Here is a 17,751-nt window from a genome sequence, read left to right on the forward strand (position 1 = left end):
AAAAATGAGTTTGGACAGTTGGACACAAATACATATCCTAAATATATAGAAAACAATCAACACAGTGTGCTTGTATTAACTTTTATTTGTACAGACTTGTTTATTAGAACACCAGTAAACTTTCAATTTTGCTTTCAAAACCAAAAGTGATTGTTAACCTGATATACACATGCATACGCAGACAAGCTCTTATTATTCCATGATTTCCTGGAACAGAGCAGGTACTTTCCAGCAGCCTCCCACGTTCCACAAACAGTGTAAAATGTTCAGTGAAATTACAAAGTGCATAAGATATAGGCACAAATGTGTTTCAACAACCCTCTCATTTTCCTTTCATTCTTTTGAGTTCTTGCATAACTATTCTGTAGTATGATATGTTCAAGGCATTATATGGATCCAACTATTTATACCTTCATAACTTACCCATGGGATCATTACAGGTTGCTTGTAAACTAAGTTATTATATAACAAAAGTATGAACCTAATGTCCAAAAAAGAAAAACATGAATTAGCTGATGATTCATAGCAAATCAAACACTTATTTATGTTAGGTGTATGTAAGGCAGTGTCAAATGTAAGACATTTGTATTAAGTCTGAGTTAAGTCTCAGTGCATGGCTGTCACTTGAATGTAATCAAATATTCAGGATAAGCCTGGCTGTCATGGAAGATAACGAACATGGCGGGTTTGGCCACGTTGTCCACGACACTGTCGTACTTCTGAACGGAGACGGTGCCCTTGGCCGGCGGCATGATCATGTTTTGTTGTCCGGCGGTGAAATCCCCGGTTAGCACTCGACAGAGGTACATGCACTTCTCCCCAGTTTGATTCGGCTTGGAGTAGGTGTTTGATGCAGAGTAACTAGCATTGACAGCAAAGTATGTGCCATTGCCATAACAAGCAGCTGAAAATGCAAAATGATAAGAGTTAATCTGTGAGGTAGTTGCTTTAATTACAACACAAGTTTGTTTTTCAACTGTAGTATTCTGAACATCCATTAAAAGTCAACTGGCACGGTAACTTCTTTCTAAATATAGGTTTCTTGTAATTGTTCTAAAGCAACTGAGGTACAGTATGGCCAAGCCGATTTTAAAATGTGCTAAATTGTGATGTAAAAACTACTAATCAATACTACAAGGAATGGGCTGTGTCACACTGGAATTGTTAACAATTGTCGATACAGATTGAGGACATTTTCGGACTGAAAAATGTCCCATGTTTTCAGCTTAAACTTCTCACCGTTCTTTCCTGCGTAACTCCGGTTGAAGCCGTGCTCGTTGATGTGGTCCACCGTGCTGTGGCAGGTGCCGTGGAAGAGACGACTCTCGTTGTTCTGATGATTGTTTCTCTGCTCCATGTCACGCTTCTTGATCTGTAGGCTCTTCCACAATAGAGGGTTCTGGATCCTCTCGATCTAAGAGGAGGGAAGAGTACATTACTGAGAGTCCGAGTTTTATTACATTATCTGCTTGTCCTGTATAATGGATTTTTAATATTTAAAAAAAAATAGATGTATCGTCAGTGTCAATTTATTTATATAGCTTGTTTAAAAACTGGGTTGACCAAAGTGCTTTACAAGGTAAAAACAACAATAATACAACAATTGAATACATCACAAGGTGTATTCATTCCACCTGACGGGTCATTTGATGTAGATTTGAAAAATAAAACATGAATAATTACATACACTGAGTCCATGGTAAATGCAGTCTACCTTAATAACGTTTTGTGTGCATGTGGCCCGGAAAAGATTCAGGACTTCAGTGTGCTCCGTGGTCCCGGCCGCGATGGGGACAGCCTGACACGAGGTGTTGGCTGGCATTGCATCCCAGAACTCAGGCAGGTCTTCATCTAGTGGCATAATAAACAATTTATTATTTATTTATATATAATAATTATTTTTTTTCAAACAATTAACAATATTATAATAACTATATATATATATAGGTAAGATACCTTTTAGTTTGTCAATGCGCTTTATCTGCAGGGTGCGTCCCTGGTTATCAGTGGCAGGTCCCTTTGGCATGGCGACTGTGTAGTCTTGACCCCGGACTGTAACTTTTACATTTGGTAGCTTCTTTTGCAATGCTTGCTCAAGCTCGAAGTTGCCCATTGAATCAAAGCTCTGAAACTGTTGCCCCTGCTGCAGGTACTGCCATTCTGCCACTGTGCCCGCCAGCTCCACTTTCTTCTTCAGCTCCTCCTCATTTCTCACCACCACCAGCATCTTATGGATCTCATCGCTGGCATTGAGCACGTCCTTGCTGAGCCCCTCGATGGTGACTGAGGCCTGGGCCGTCTTGCTGTCAATCTTTATTGTCACGCCCCTTTTATTCTGGATATCAACAATGCGCTGGTGGTCCGCATCAGAGAAGCTAAGGATGGAGTTGTCTTGAATGCACAGTCTTTGTTGCTCTTTGGATATTAGGTCGTTGATCCACTGCTTGGCGGAGTTTACTTTTGCCTGTGACTCACCGCAGATGTGGAAGACAGCAGGGTCCACTTTCAGAGCCTCAATGACAAAATCCTCTTCTTTCTTTGGCTTGTCAACACTTCCACTAATAAATAACGCTGCAAGATCAAAATCAGAAAGTAACATTTAAAAGTGATTATGAATTGAAGAATATGAACACCAAAATGATTCTCTTCACTGTTCTTACATTTGATTTTGGCGCCAATGTTTACCAAGAACCCTCCTGTTCCTTTCGGGTCTGTGGCTTCTCTTTGTTGCATACTGTTGCAGAACTCTTTTAGCATGGGTGGCTGGAAAATAACTATCCGAACTGTCTTCAGGGGGCCGGATGGGTATTGGCTCAAGACATCAACCACTGCATCCAACATGGCGTCTGCCACTTGTCTTGCCTGAACATTGCCTTGACCTGAAAGGGTACAGCATTAATTACTTTTGCTATTAATTGTGTACATGTGCAGCAGCCCCAAAAGGCACTATCCAAATTAAAAAAAAAAGACAAAACAAAACAGTACAAAACACACTGAAGAAGCTGTGATTTCTGAGTTTTATACGTGTACACACTCAAGACTTGACAAATGATAAACGCCACATCCTGTGAATAAATCTCACCTGTGCCAATGGCAGGAAATGAGACAGAAGTGTGGGAGTTTTTCACACACATTTGGAGTGCATCTTTCACAACCTTGTTGATTTTTACTGGGTCCGTCTGTCCAGCTAGGTGGAGGATCTTCTTACACTTGAGGTTGCCTGGCTGGGTTATTATCATGCCTGTGTTGGGCTGGGTACCTAAAGGTGTAGACAGTGGATCTGAATGCTTTTGAACCTTGACCAGTGTGCATTCAGTGTGTGTGTGTGTGTGTGTGTATTTAGGCCATGCTCAATTATTATTACAGAATTGGCTTAATAATTAACTCTTTATCCATGTCATTAAAGTACAAAGCAAGAAGATTATTATACTGTGTTTGGTGTCAACTCTTTGAGTAAATGTTTCCTTACTGAGGTTTTGGCATTCTGCATCAACAGCCTGACCAGCTGCATCCATAATGGCCTTCGATACTCCTAGAAGAAAGAAAGACAAACACAATATCATATAGAAAATCAATATAAAATATACATATAAATATAAAAACAAACAGGATTATGTGTGGGATTCAGGTGTCAAATATGTATTCAGGTGTCAAATATGTTGCCTTGTAGTGGACAGTACTTTTAAGGTATCATACCTCTAAAGTACTCTCCACTACATGTACATATTCATTTTACATTACATGTCATTTAGCTGACGCTTTTATCCAAAGCGACTTACAATTGCTATATATATGTCAGAGGTTGCACGCCTCTGGAGCAACTAGGGGTTAAGTGTCTTGCTCAGGGACACATTGGTTGATGTATCGCAGTGGGAATCGAACCCGGGTCTCCCACACCAAAGGCATGTGTCATATCCACTGCGCCATCACCACCCTTTAAATCTAAAAAATCTGAAATTATAATTGTTTTTGCATTGTTGAAACAAGGCTAAGCTATCATTTACCTGACTTAAGAGAGAAGGTTTCATTGGTGGAGTTGACGATGACATCAGTGGTCTCCTTGGTTATGTCTCCCGTGACAACCTGTACGGCCACACTTCCCATTGTGGTCTCATGCATTCCTGAGCTCGAGACAACTTTAGAGAAGGGACCTTGAGGCAGTAGACATAGGAAAAGAATTAACAGTGGTGCCCCTTAAATAAAGCTTTTTTGTTCAAACACAAACCCTGTTCAGTATTGTTGAAATTACAAATTAGCTTATCGACAAAAAATGCGTAACTTTATCATTACTGTTTACTCATAACTATTTAAATCATTTAATTAAATTTTGTTTGTTTTTTTCAGTTTCAGCTTTATAAATGCTAAGATCTGCCTGCTATTCTGCATATCATTACAAAATAAATATTTTTTTTGTTGGGTGTATAAATATACTACGAAGTGTTTCAGTCAATAATTATATGTAATTTGTTTCCTTACACATTTCTAAATACAGCATTATATTATAACTGCACGTTAAAATGTCGCCTACCTGTACTTTGTTGGGAAGTCGTGGGCAACGGATCAACTGAGGCACTGGGGAACTTCTTCGTAAATTCATCACTAAAAACCTGGAGACAGAAGCACAGAGACACCTCATAACAAAACACTCACAAATACCACGGCACAACAGAAGAAACACAAACACTCAATTGGCTGCCTCTTTGTTGACAGTGTAGTAATTGACTAGTAGGAGTGAGTTATTATTTTATGCATTTTTCAATACATTTGTCTCCGTTTCGGTATTAATTGTTTATTCTTATTTATGTTTAATATGTTTGTTTGTATGTATGCACCCAATCACCAAAGCTAAATCCATGTACTGTAGTTCCACTAGTGTGGCAATAAACTGCTTTCTGATTGTGATTCTGATTTACCTCTCTACATAGTAGTTTACATAAGTGGCGGGGTCCGGGATTCACAGGAAATGATGCATGTAATCCAGCGTTACCGTTTTGTAAATTGTATCTTATTAATAACAGCCTCGCTGTGTATTGTTCACTATTGTGTTGTGAAAGTAACCTTGCACTTGATGACTGCAATTCTGCTCACTCTGCTGATCTAGAAACTGGTACAACTTTTATATTTAAATCACACTGCTGTACTTTGTCCAAGTGTGTTCTTCACAGAGAGCCTGGTCTCTCACTGACCCTTTTCAAGGGGCCCCTTGGTTAAATAGAAGCAGATCATCCATGTGTGCTTGTGTGACATGTGAAAAGACCCTAGATGGGTGACACCGATGTGAAATTAAGGCATGGTCAGTGCGTGATCAGATTGTGGCCTGTTAGCACTGGGTGAAAGTTATTATCTTTGGGCAGCCAGCCAATCAAATTCAAGTTATCCTACTATAAAAGATGCCTTTTGTCTCTTCTGGCAGAAGATATGCTTTGACTTCTGGCTTGGTAATAAGGTTATGTCTCTCAATATTATTGTACATTAACAATTTAATTATTGTGCCATGATTGTTTTGTGCATTATTTCATGTGTGTTTGAGTTCTTACAGGCAATTTTCCACGACAGTGTCACCAAATTAACCTAAAATTATAATTTTAAATTAATCTAATTTTAAACTTTATTTTAGTACTGGTGGCATGGAAGTACTACAAAGCTTGTTTTTCTTTCCTTACCTGGATAGTCTGTGCATCTTGTGAGTATAGGATGATCACGACCTTCTTCAAGTGCTTAGGTTGTTTCGTACTGCTAAACGCTAAGATTTCGTCCAACATCAATGAGGCTGCGAGGTCTTTTGGGAAACCCAAGTTTCCAGTGCCGATGGCAGGGAAGGATATGGAGGTCAGACCACCCTCCTCTGCCTTGCCCAGGCAACCCTTGTAAATGCCACTCAAGGTCTGGAAGGCAAAACATAAATGCTATTAATATCTAGGTAAAATGTATCGAAACAACCTCTGCAACAAAGATATGACTTGTGGCCACAAACAGAGCAGACAATAAAACTGAAGGCAATCTGTGTTACAGAAATTAGCTAGATAATGTTTTACATGACATGCAGAGAAAGGTAAGAGAAAGAAAATGTAGGCCTTTCAGACCTTTCATCAAATTCCGATCATAGTCATTTAACCCTAAATGTACTGTACATGATCTAACACTTTACCTTGTCAGCTGTGCCTTTTCCCTTGTCCCAATGAGGTGCAACTACATGAAACACCTTTTTGCTCTTCAGCTTGCAGCCATCAGTAACAATGATCTCACCGGCAACTCCAGTGGCATTATTTGCAAGTACCAACTGCTGAAGTGTGGGTCCAGCCACAGCCAGGATGGCACTGGAAACTGCCCCTCTGTTCAGTGCAAGATTTTCAAATACAGTATTCACCGTCACCTCCGTCTAAGAATGTGTAAACAAAATGTTATCAGTTGCATCATCTTCCTTTTACAACATCTTAATTATTTAATAGAAGAGTCAAGAATCCGGGCTGTAAGAATCGTTCAGAAAAGAATCATTCAAGCCCTATAAGACTACATTCAATAATGGGGATACTTAGGAGCTAGAGGATAGAGTCAGTAGTTAAATGCTACACACTGTATGTAGTCCTTCTGTAGGAATGTTTCACTCCTAAACTAACTGCTGGAAATTGAAATTACCGTGGCATTCTCAATATTTCCTTTAGTGAGAGTGATGTCCAAGCCCTCTTTGGTCTGCACTTGACACAAGCAGTTTGGGTCGGATCCAGCATGTTTCACAGCGGACGACTTGGTGGTCTTGGTAGGTAGAGTTTGTTGAGAAAGACTGACACCATGATTTCTGAACTCCTGTCTGACAGCTGCCTCCATAGCCTGAACAGTATTGTCATCATTGTTCACCAAATGGATCTTCTGCAGGGCGTTGTCGTCATACTCATCACAGTATTCCTTCACTGCTTTGACGATGGTGACTGCACACAAATTGAGAGGAAAGCCTAGGTTCCTGCTGATGGCGGGCAGAGCCACAGAGACGCAGCCGTGCTTTGCAGCAAGTTTTAAGCTTTCCTTAACAGTTCTTTTCAACTGAGCCAGAGGCTTCTGGGGATGTGCTTGATCAAACTGGGGTCCCACTGCATGGATGACCTTTTTGCAGCAAAGCTGCCCGCCTGCATCAGTTATGACACTATCTCCAGGCTTAAGCTGTCCATTCGAGTTAATTATTTTGTCACATATATTCTGCAACTGAGGGCCAGCAGCATTAAGAAGTGCTAGTGAAAGACCTCCCTTATGTTGCAAGTCCTGATTAGAAGCATTGACAACTGCATGCACGGGGTAGCTGCACATATCTGCCTTGCAAACGGCTATTTCCACTCCATCAACTGTCTTAAGCTGATACACAGGCTTTGGTACATGTCTGTGGGCCAAGTTGTCCTGTCCACCACTAGTCTCATCAACCAGCTGGACCAGGCAACCAGTTTCAACAAAGAGTGAGGAAACATACATGGCTTCTTTATCCTGGAAGAACTTCTTCCCTCCAGGCATGGGGACTTTTAATGTTTCAAAGAACACAGAAGAGACCAGGTTTTCAACCAAGGTCTTGCACTCTGCGACATCAACTCTAGAACCACTGAGACAGATGGCCTCCTTTCGGTAAGACACCACAACCTTTTCTGCCACTTGATCCAACCAAGATGTTTCGTGTTTTTGAATGTATTCAACTATGGCGTCGGCCTTGACCGCAACGCTTTCTTCAACTTGAGCATTCTGAGTCAAGAAGTCATCAAGTTCACTGCTAACTGCTATCACCCTATCCTTGTGGCCAGACACCACGACTTGTTTCCCACTGGTGTTGATTAGAATTCTCCTGCATGACTTATCGTCAGCATTCACTAATTGACTGACCAGGTCTTTCCACTCTGGCTTCTCCAGGACATTAATGTCTTCAACATCAGTGTATTGAGATATTAGCAGCCTCCCCAGGTGGTCTTCAGCATCCTTCAGATCTCTGTCAGAAGAAGCAAGGAGCTGCACCCTGTGTGCATTGATCTCAAATGCTGCATTTATTCCATTGGATATAAGGAGGTCATTTGTAAGCTCCTCTTGTTCTTCCTCCTTCAACAAGTCAAGCACGTAGTTATCTATTTCTAAATTCTGTCGTTTTAAGGCAAACATTGCATCATATATGACTTTGCTTGCTGCCCAAATCTCTTCCTTAAAGCCAGTTAATATCAAATCCGGACTCTCTTTCCTAAATGACATTTTGAGTTCTGGGTACACGTGTAGCAGCTTGTCCTGAAGACCGTCTTGACACAGGATGTGGAAAATCGACGGCGACACTTTGATCTCTTGGGACACGCTCAATGTCTCCCTCTTCACCCTTTTGGCAATCTCGTTTACTAGTTCACAAAGAGTTTGCTCTAGTCTGCTGACATCAGCCACAAGACCAACCACTGATAAGACACCACTGACTTTATCAGGCACTACAACCACATCCTCATTCAGTAGCATCTGTCTGATCTTCCCCTCAGCCTCTTCCCATACTGTCTCTGGCTCTGGCCGAAGCTTCAGGGATTTGAATTTTGACAGAGCTTGTGCAAAGGCTGACTTTACAGTATCACTCCACTCTTTGATGATGGCTTTGGCATTCTGTTGCTGTAGTAGTGAAGATACGGGGCTCAGGCACACAGTAGATTGGGTGAGGTTTACGCTGCAGAAGTCTTTTGCCAATTGACTATGAATGCTCTCTGCTGCCGACTGATTGTCATTTAGGTATCTCCAGACAGCTTTGTCAATGGGTTCCGAGACAGCAGCAGGGAGTTTAAGTGAGGGCTTATCTTTGCCATAAAGGGCCGTTCCCAAAGATATATAAAATGGATACACTTTGATCTCTTCATGCTTGATGTGGTGCTTCTTCTTCATGATTTTCTGAACAGCTATGGGGGAAAAAATTCCAATCAATTATTACATTGCCGAATTTACTAGAATTCATATAAAAAAGTGGCAATTTCTGATGACAGACAGTAGAATATTTAATGTGTACTGTAATTTGCATTACCTTTAAGGTCTTTAAAGGTGATGAAGAGAGTCTGCTCTGCTTCATTAAGCACGACTTTTTCCACATCCCCACCTGCATTCTCAAAATAAAGGCGGAGGAGATCTTCACTAATATATCGTATGTCTTCAACTACAACTTGCTCTGTGAGTTCAAGAGGCCGGACTGATAGTCCCTTCTTAGCGAACGTCCTGTTTTGGGGGCATCTTGTCACGAAATCAGTGTTTTCTGTGAGATAGTGATAAAAAGGTAAGGTAGTTAGGCAATAACACTTTTATAAAACACAAAAAATAAACAGCTCTTTGTGCTTTCTTAGAAAAAAGCATCAGCCTTGTGGGGACCTTTCTGTAAGAGGAGTCAAGTTTTTATGAGCTATTGTGAAAATGTTGTTAGTATCTCAAATACATGCAGAAGGAAAACACATGCATGCACCTGTACCAGCAGGTGACATGATTCACAACCCTGCAGATGTTTTCACACTAATCCACTGATAGACAGACAGCAGCAGTAATGAGCCAAGGAACACAACAATGTGCCAACAAATGAAGGGAAGAAGAAGACTGCTAGCCTGGGGGAACAAGGGGGAGGCTAACAAGGGGGAAATATATATCAAATTTGTTTTCAAGATACAATGATTCACACATAGGCCTGTAACAATTATTACATAATTGTCAATTTTTTTACATAATCGCCATTTCTTTGTTCAACCGCAATTAATGGATAACATTAGCTATGGTCTTGAGGCTTATGACTGGTAATTGTTGACTTTGTTTAGATGTGCCAAATTGTATTTATATATAAGTCATTATTGGTGGGACTCTATATTTTTATTATTATTTCAATTTTTAGTTGTTGGCACACCCAATACACGTTCATAGCAACAAAAATGACAATGTTAGTAAAAATGTTTTATGATAATAACGAGGCGTGGTTTACTTTATAGGCTGTGTACTTATTACATTATCTGGGTCACATAACAGGGATATAACCAAAAGATGTATTCTGGAATTCATTCAAAACTTTCATTTGTTTTTAAAAAGTAATAAATGAATTAATATTTTTAAATTTGACTGAAAGAGACAATTATATTGTTAATCGCAATTATTTCTGAGACAACTAATTGTACAGTAACATTTGTTACAGCTCTATTCACACAATGCATTTTGGTGAAAAACACTGAATTTAAACATAACTTTATTTATAAGAAAAATCACTAAAAGGTACTTTTTTTTCATACAAAGTACATCAATTTGTCAGGTTCTATTGCATTGCTGATCAATAAGTGTATATTCTGGCATATATATGGCACGTGAGTTTTCTGCTGGCAAACAGCAGGAATGTTATTTTGGCTACTATTATTTACGACGAGGACACCTCTGTGTTCTTTATCTGTGCTGCTCATTTGTGGTCTATAAAACTGCAGGAATCAGGTCATTTCTCACCACTTGCAGAAAGTAATTTGTGTGGGATTAATTTGGAATAATTGACTTTATTGTGATGCAAGGTCGTGTTAGCTAGAGCCATCAGCTGTCTATTAATGTATGTCATAAAGTCATGTTTTCTCATACAATTTCTTTTTTGCAGCAGAAGCAGTTTTGTGTTATTTCCTAATAAAAAAAATCACCAGAGGGATGCTGGAGATTATACAAGTGCATCCGTGATTGTCTGTAAAATGAAAACCTCAGCATAAATTAATCTTTTTGGAACTATTGTATGATCACACACGCAAACAAACAAAAAACACACACACACACACACACACACACACACAAAAGTACCTTTTCCACTCTGGAAAGTCACCACAGCAGAGGCGATGCCAGGAATGACTTCCAAAGTGAAACTTTGGCTGGCAGATGGAGAGTCAGGATCCTTTAAAATGTTCTCCACCAGCATCTCCAAAAACTCCTGGTTCAAGTTCTCCGGAATATTTTCTATAACAGCCGAAGTGGAGCAAAGCTCTTCGTTTGCTGCCTCATCTTCTCTGCTTTTCACCTCTGAGTGAACGACCGCAGGTGTGCCTTCATCGGCGCTTGACTGCTTGTTGATCACAGCAACATCCGCTGTTAATGAGACATGAAGGTTAAGTGACTGAACACAGAGTTATTAATGAGGTCAGATCATTTAACACTAAATAACAGCCAACCATGAAGGAAATCGCTATTTGTGTTTATTCCAAGTGTTTCTCCATGTTTGATTTATTTAGGTGGCCACTCAAAGATATTTAATTCTTCTTTCAAAATTTGAAGTGATGCTTACTAGGTCAGTGCAAGATTTAATTTACAGTCTGTGACAGGTGCCAGCCTGGTAATATAATCTTGCTTTTCAGTGTTCAAAGTTGTTACCTGTGTATCATTTTCTGAAAAAAAGATGTGAAGCCTGTCTTAAACCAGACTGTAAAATTATCAAATTTTCATAAAGCACAGTACTTGTGTTTTTGCATGTCAGTATAGCCCATAGACAGTTAATATTAATGGACAAAGCATCCGGTTCGGCGAAGTACTGCAAATGCGGAAGTACCTGCATTCTATCTGAATTCCAGCAGGAGGCGACACATGAGGATGCAAAAGGAGTTTGGTTTCTGTAGAAGTCTATGAGAAAGTGACCCACTTCTCACTTGATTTATTACCTCATTAAACATTTTCATAATGAGTTTATGGTCTCAAACGCTAGTTTCAAGTCTTCTGCAACATAGAATGATGTTCATTTTTTTAATTATTGTCTCGTTGATTTTAAAATCGACGATAAAGCAAGGGGTGTTTTAGGGCGTGGCTATGATGTGATTGACAGTTTGCGGCCTGTCTTATATGTAATATAACTATGGGACAAAGATATATTTAAAACCTAGCAAAGCTAAATCTAACCTTGAATTATGTAGGCTATCTTTCAGCAGCAGCTGCATCCAGATTGCCAGCGAAAGTGTGTAACGTAACGTAGAGTGTAAGCAGCGTTGCCAACTCTCAGCTAACGTCACAATCAGATATCGCCCAACAGTCTATGGCTCCTCCCTCACTCCTCCCTCTCGTCTAAAATCGTCACATCCGCAACCAAGATGGCTGCGCCCCTAACGGCAAACTCGACGACTCATAGCAGATCTCCACAAACCAATGGGTGACGTCACACACGCTCTGTCCATTCATATTTACAGTCAATGGTATAGCCTAATTGCTAGTAGGAGTCGTGTGCACCCGGTCAACACTGACTGGAGGAAAGGAGGGGAGTGGTTTAACAGCCATTTTAGGTCATTAACTGTGACTTAAAACAAGTCAGACACTGCTTGGCTGTCGTAATTTATTTTCATGTTATTGATCTTTACATTACATTACAACCAACTACGTAAATACACTCTAATTGAGCAATAAATAAAAGGGTGAAAGAGAGAGTGAGAGAGAGCGCGCTAGAGAGAGCAGGAAAGAACAAGTGGAGAACCATGCAGAGGAAATCGAAACTGAAACTAACTGTATTTGTGCCTATGTAATATACTTGTGTGAAAGTCTGTGGCTAAGTAATAAACAGGGGTAAACAAGTTCCCAAATGGTTCAAAGACCAGTATGAAAGTGTGCAGAATGTTTTTTTTAAAAGTGAAGCTATCAGTGGAGTTTTTTAATGCATGATTAGAAATCATCAGAAACATTTAAAAAAAAGTTGATTAACAGCAATACGTTAACAAGCTATCATTAAGTACAATCAAACCTGGAAGACAAACAAAAAGCCACATTGAGAATAGGTTTATGTAAAGATGGTGGCTTCTTAAAGTGGCCATATTATGCTCATTTTCAGGTTCATAATTGTAATTTGAGATTGTATCAGAATAGGTTTACATGGTTTGATTTTCAAAAAACACCATATTTTTTGTTGTACTGCCCATTGCAGCTCCTCTCCTCACAGAGTGAGACCTCTCAACTTCTGTAACATCTTTGTTGGCAGTCGCACATGCGCATTTAAGTAGTTAAGTGAAATCATGTTAGGGGTGGAACGGTACACAGAAGTCATGGTTTGGTACAATGGAGGGAAAAGCAAAACAAAAATGCAGAAGGCAATTTTTTTTATTGTACATGTCTCAGGCTGTCCACTGAGCTAGCTGTAACAGCTTGAAGTGTGTAAAGTAAGATGTAAACAGTAAACAATAAGTACCCTGCATCATCTCCAGACTCCATCTGTAACTTGTAAACAAAATAAGACAATCAGCTAGTAGTGTGATATGGGAGACAAGCGCTGCTCTCATATGTGAATGCACAGAGCAGGGATGTTAAAAGAGCAGCTTCGGTTACAGTTGACGAGTTTAAGTGTTAGCTTCACATGCTAACGGCGAAGCTAACAGCTGATAGTGGAGCTAACAGCTAATGCGGAGCTAACAGCTAATAGCGGAGCTAAGAGCTAACGGCGGAGCTAACAGCTAATACCGGAGCAAACAGCAACAACAAACGGGCTAGCTGAAACGAGGGTGCTAGGGGGCTAACCGTTAGCATGCTAGCTCGTTCTCAATGGCAAAACACTGCTACAACACACACAAATTCACCCTAATCTACAAAACAAATTGTATAGAACTACTTAAAATTGGAGAAACAGCTAGCTAGCAATTGTGAGCTTACTTAGCTACTGCGCATGTGCGACTGCTAACAAAGATGTTACAGAAGTTGAGAGGTCTCACTCTGTAGCTAAAACAGAGACCTGAACACAGGGTGAAAAGAGGATCAGCAGCAATGGGCAGTACAACAAAAAGATGGTGTTTTTTGAAAATTAAACCATGTAAACCTATTCTGATACAATCTCAAATTACAATTATGAACCTGAAAATGAGCATAATATGGCCACTTTAAGAAACTACTGCAGTCACAACTACCCCATGTTGTTTCTGCTTTCTTCCGACCAACATGCAAATATATATCTATGGTGGCCACAACTACCCCATGTTGTTTCTGCTTTCTTCCGACCAACATGCAAATATATATCTATGGTGGCCCTGAGAGCTCAACATACAGCATACTGAAAAAACATGCAAATGGACACAGCATGGCGCAGCATTTTAGAAAAAGCAAAGCAAATACAGAAAAGGCACTGCAAAAAGTTTAAAACACAACAGAACATCTTTCAACGTTTCCAGGGGACACTAAAAAAGGATGCACATGGCTAGAAAACGCTTTGTAGATTATGAAGTTATAAAAGTCGGCAATCCGTCAGTGATGTTGGAAAATGACATGAATGTTTTTTTTTTTTATTGTGATGGCATGATTCAGATATTATTGCAGATATTTGCTGTTAACTGTAAACTGCGTTAGCTATCTGTATTAGCCTTTGGCTTACTATTATAATATCTGATTCATGTAGTCATCATCTATGTATCACTTTTTAGTGTCCCCTGGAAACCGTTTCCGTTGTGAGCTTCTTGCAGCGTGTTTCTCTATTTGCAGCACTTTTTCTAAATGCTGCGCATGTGGCGTCGAATTGGTGAAGATGTTTCTTCATTTGTTTGTGTTGAATCTATTTGCACGTGTTTTCTTAATTTGCAGTGCGTTGAGCTTTCATGGCCAGAGATATCACCTATGAACACCCAAAACTGTACTTATTGATCTTAGAGACTACTAATTGAGAAGACATTTATTTCTGAGTTGAGGAATGCCTTCCTGTTTTCACGTCAGTATGGTTTGAATGGTGGGCCGCAAAGTTTAAATGATCACAGAAAAGTGTTTGTTTAGTGCTGGTTATATCCAGATATATTTATAAAGATAACAGCGGTTAATAATTGAAACTAACTTTTTGCTCAGCACATACACAAACAAAATGATTAACTTGTTATTAGTAGACTATATCTTACCTATGGATAAAACGGACTGCTGTTTATGGAATTTTTGTATTCAAGCTACCATAAATTCCCTTAATCACATACTGTACTACATGAGAAGATGTGGGTGTATGTTTCTGTGTGTGAATCTGTTCAAGAAACAATCACATGTTAAAGAATAAGTCAATATTGATATTTGATCTGATTTAACAAAACTCACTGTTACAGAGTAAGACATTTGTTTTAATGAGTACTTACATGTCTTGTTAAGTCTGTCAGATGGAGCTTCCTGTATAGGATTGGAAAGGTATAAAAATGAATCCCCTTTATTACATTTATAAATCACTCATGGCATCACATGCAACCGGTTTCACATGGCACAATGCCCTAAATGTCAGCTGGTTTGAAAAGGAATTGAACAAATGATCAGTTTTTGTGTCAAGGAGTAAGGCCCTTACACAATATCCTTCCCAAGTGTTTTGTGCTTCTGGTTTGGATCTCTATGATATCCAAACAGCAGGAACTGATAAGATTATAAATCTCAGAATGTATACCACCATCTTTGGTGTATGCTTATTCACATGACTACAGTGAAATGGAAGCTGTACAAGGAACTATTCTCTTTTACAGCTTGCCGCACACTGATAACAGTCCCATCAGATTCAGGGAAGGGAATGATCCCCAGACAGTGAGGAATAGAAAAATATCATTGCTATTTCATTTGAGGACAGGAAGTGAATGTTATAGGAAACGATGGCAGATTTAACTTGCTTCGTGACCTCCCCATGTAGGCTCTTTTAACACCTAAATGACAACATAGCCTGCTAAGGTGGGGCCTCAAAGATAAACACATTTTGTGTATACTGACCTGCGTTGTTGTTGTTGTTGGTGGTGTTGTCTCATCGGTAGGTAAGCGAACTGTCAACTTTAACACGCCTTTATCCAAACTAATCTGATGCGCCTCTTTCCCCAAAACATTTCGCTGGTCTGTGGCAGAAAAAAAAACCATTCAAACACTATCAGTAAATAAGTCGATTTATAATATGGGTATCGAAACTTTACGTTTTAGACAAAGTAAAGGTAATTAAGCTACGGTCTAGTTTATCAGGCCAAACTTACCCTCCTCTCTGCGGAAGCGCAACACCGCTGTGCTGCTGCCATGTTCATACTCAACTTCACAGTCGCCTCCGTTAGATTTCTTACTTTGAAAGTATTTTACTAATTTGTTTTTTAGTCTTGGTACGTTGTTTTCTTCGAGCTTCACGAGCAGAGCATACGAATATGCGTCGGCCATTGTGGCTGGTCCAACACTGTCTGTCCTGCTTTACTTTCAGTTTTGTTTCTTAGGAAATGAGACGGCGACTTGTGTTTTCGACATCGTCGTCGAGCGTTGCCATGAAGTGTTGACGCAGAAGAATGGGCTGCAGGCTACAGTTAAGACAGGACATAGGCAGACTATTTACTGGTCAAACCGCACCCTGTGTCTCACTGTTTCGCTTTCTGTATTTCCTCGGTACTTTCCAGCGTGGTGGGTGAGTATCTTAATATCTCAGCACAATGCACTTCCGTTAGTCTTTTAAATTTGTTTAAATTAATATAAGTGTCGAAATACATGTTGGACTTAAACATGGCACAAAGCAGTTTGTTTTGTTGTCTCGTCAACACCGCATCAGCTCGCCCGCTCGCGCTGATAAAAAAAAAAAAGAAAAATGGCGGTTTATTATACGTATCTAGCTATCTAAACCAAAAATGTCATGTAGTACTCTAACATCTTTGTCTAAACTAGTTTGAAAAGTCATAATAAATGTTTAAACGTTGAAACGAATACATAGAATAGTACAGTACGTGTCTTTTGCACCTTTAGTAGTGCGGTGTTCATAACCTGTCAAAAATAAGAACTTACTTGATGTCAATATAATGCAAAGCAAACTAGATTTTTAAGTGCAGTGCAATGGAGAGCAACTCAAGTGAGACAACTGCAGGACATCTCAGAAAACATAGTATTTTGGGCAAATGTTTTGTTTTCTCTTTCTAGTTAACAGATTTTACATGTTACAAAAAAACAAAACACAATAACTTTCTTGTATACTAATTGCCAAGCAGCATTCCAAGCATGCTAGTGCATATACTCTATTCTTTTTGTAGTATTATGGCATGGGAACACATTTTGCTCGTGTTTTTTTGAGACAACTGATTGAGAGTGGGATACCCCTGTACATTGGTTACTGTCACCGTCTCCCTCTACTGGCGGGAAAGGAAAACAGCACTTATGTCTAATATCTGCGTCATGTTAAATTGTTTCCCAATTCATCAAGAGTGCTCTCCAAGAGTGTGTGGCTGCAGTGCAGACCTTCACCCTCTCCAATTCATAGTAACATATTTCAGACCTGATAACACTGTCAATAGCAGGGAATTAAGTTGTGTATTAAATGTTAAAATTATTATATACGTCCACAAAACTATGATACAGTTCACTGTGCATTGGTGGGTTCCTGGTGCTGGGGCAACAGCTTACACAGCTTTGAATCAACAAATAGCCTCAGCTGAAGATGTGATTCCCAGCCGGTCTAATATAAGCTACACACTTAGTGTATAGGGGAGAGTTTTTACCTATGGAATGATACAATGCCATTGAAAAAGCTATGGTGTGGTGAATAATAACCAATAATCAAATAATTTACGCAGATTTTATTAAATGAAGTATATGATGTTCTTCCAGTTTGACTGATAATCCTATTTTGTGCCTCACCCGCTGTTACTGTTTAAACATTTTAAAGACGCTGACAATCATTTCTGGTCTTCTGCCGTAGTTATTTCTTATATATTCGGTTCCATGTATTTATTGAGCATGTAAAGACATTATCAGTCATTGATTTGTGACTTTTTGTCTTGATTCACTTTAAAAGCGATGTTTTCTAGTGCTGTGTATCAAATCTATTAACCACATACTGGTGTCATTGTAAGA

The 17,751-nt window shown here is 39.5% G+C and overlaps 2 protein-coding genes across 5 annotated transcripts in view; one reads left to right on the plus strand and one right to left on the minus strand.

Annotated features, from left to right (window-relative positions):
* Positions 1-67: 67 nt before the first annotated feature.
* On the minus strand, positions 68-16,153 carry parp14rs1 (poly(ADP-ribose) polymerase family member 14-related sequence 1). 2 transcript variants are annotated; one of them, XM_031291372.2, is made up of 17 exons: positions 15,906-16,153; positions 15,655-15,773; positions 15,045-15,075; positions 10,786-11,067; positions 9,011-9,235; positions 6,637-8,888; positions 6,149-6,379; positions 5,664-5,885; positions 4,529-4,607; positions 4,005-4,166; positions 3,470-3,532; positions 3,083-3,259; positions 2,661-2,879; positions 1,957-2,571; positions 1,715-1,851; positions 1,240-1,414; positions 68-904 (listed from the first exon to the last, which is right to left on the minus strand). In XM_031291372.2, the coding sequence occupies exons 1-17, from the start codon at positions 16,078-16,080 to the stop codon at positions 621-623; spliced, it is 5,448 nt and encodes a 1,815-aa protein (XP_031147232.1). In that variant the 5' UTR covers positions 16,081-16,153; the 3' UTR covers positions 68-620. The 2 variants fall into 2 exon arrangements, with proteins under 2 accessions (XP_031147232.1, XP_035860523.1); XM_036004630.1 differs by having other exon boundaries at positions 621-904; positions 4,005-4,151.
* The window catches only part of parp9 (poly(ADP-ribose) polymerase family member 9), a 6,676-nt gene continuing 4,908 nt past the window's right edge, over positions 15,984-17,751 (plus strand). For 2 of the 3 annotated variants that reach the window (XM_031291385.2, XM_031291404.2), the window contains exon 1: positions 16,211-16,318. The gene's annotated coding sequence lies outside the window, so the exon portion shown is untranslated. Of the gene's footprint in view, positions 16,319-17,751 lie in introns of all 3 variants that reach the window. The other variant, XM_031291395.2, reaches the window with a different exon arrangement.

Source organism: Sander lucioperca, chromosome 8, assembly GCF_008315115.2.
Source record: "Sander lucioperca isolate FBNREF2018 chromosome 8, SLUC_FBN_1.2, whole genome shotgun sequence".
Classification (NCBI taxonomy): domain Eukaryota; kingdom Metazoa; phylum Chordata; class Actinopteri; order Perciformes; family Percidae; genus Sander; species Sander lucioperca.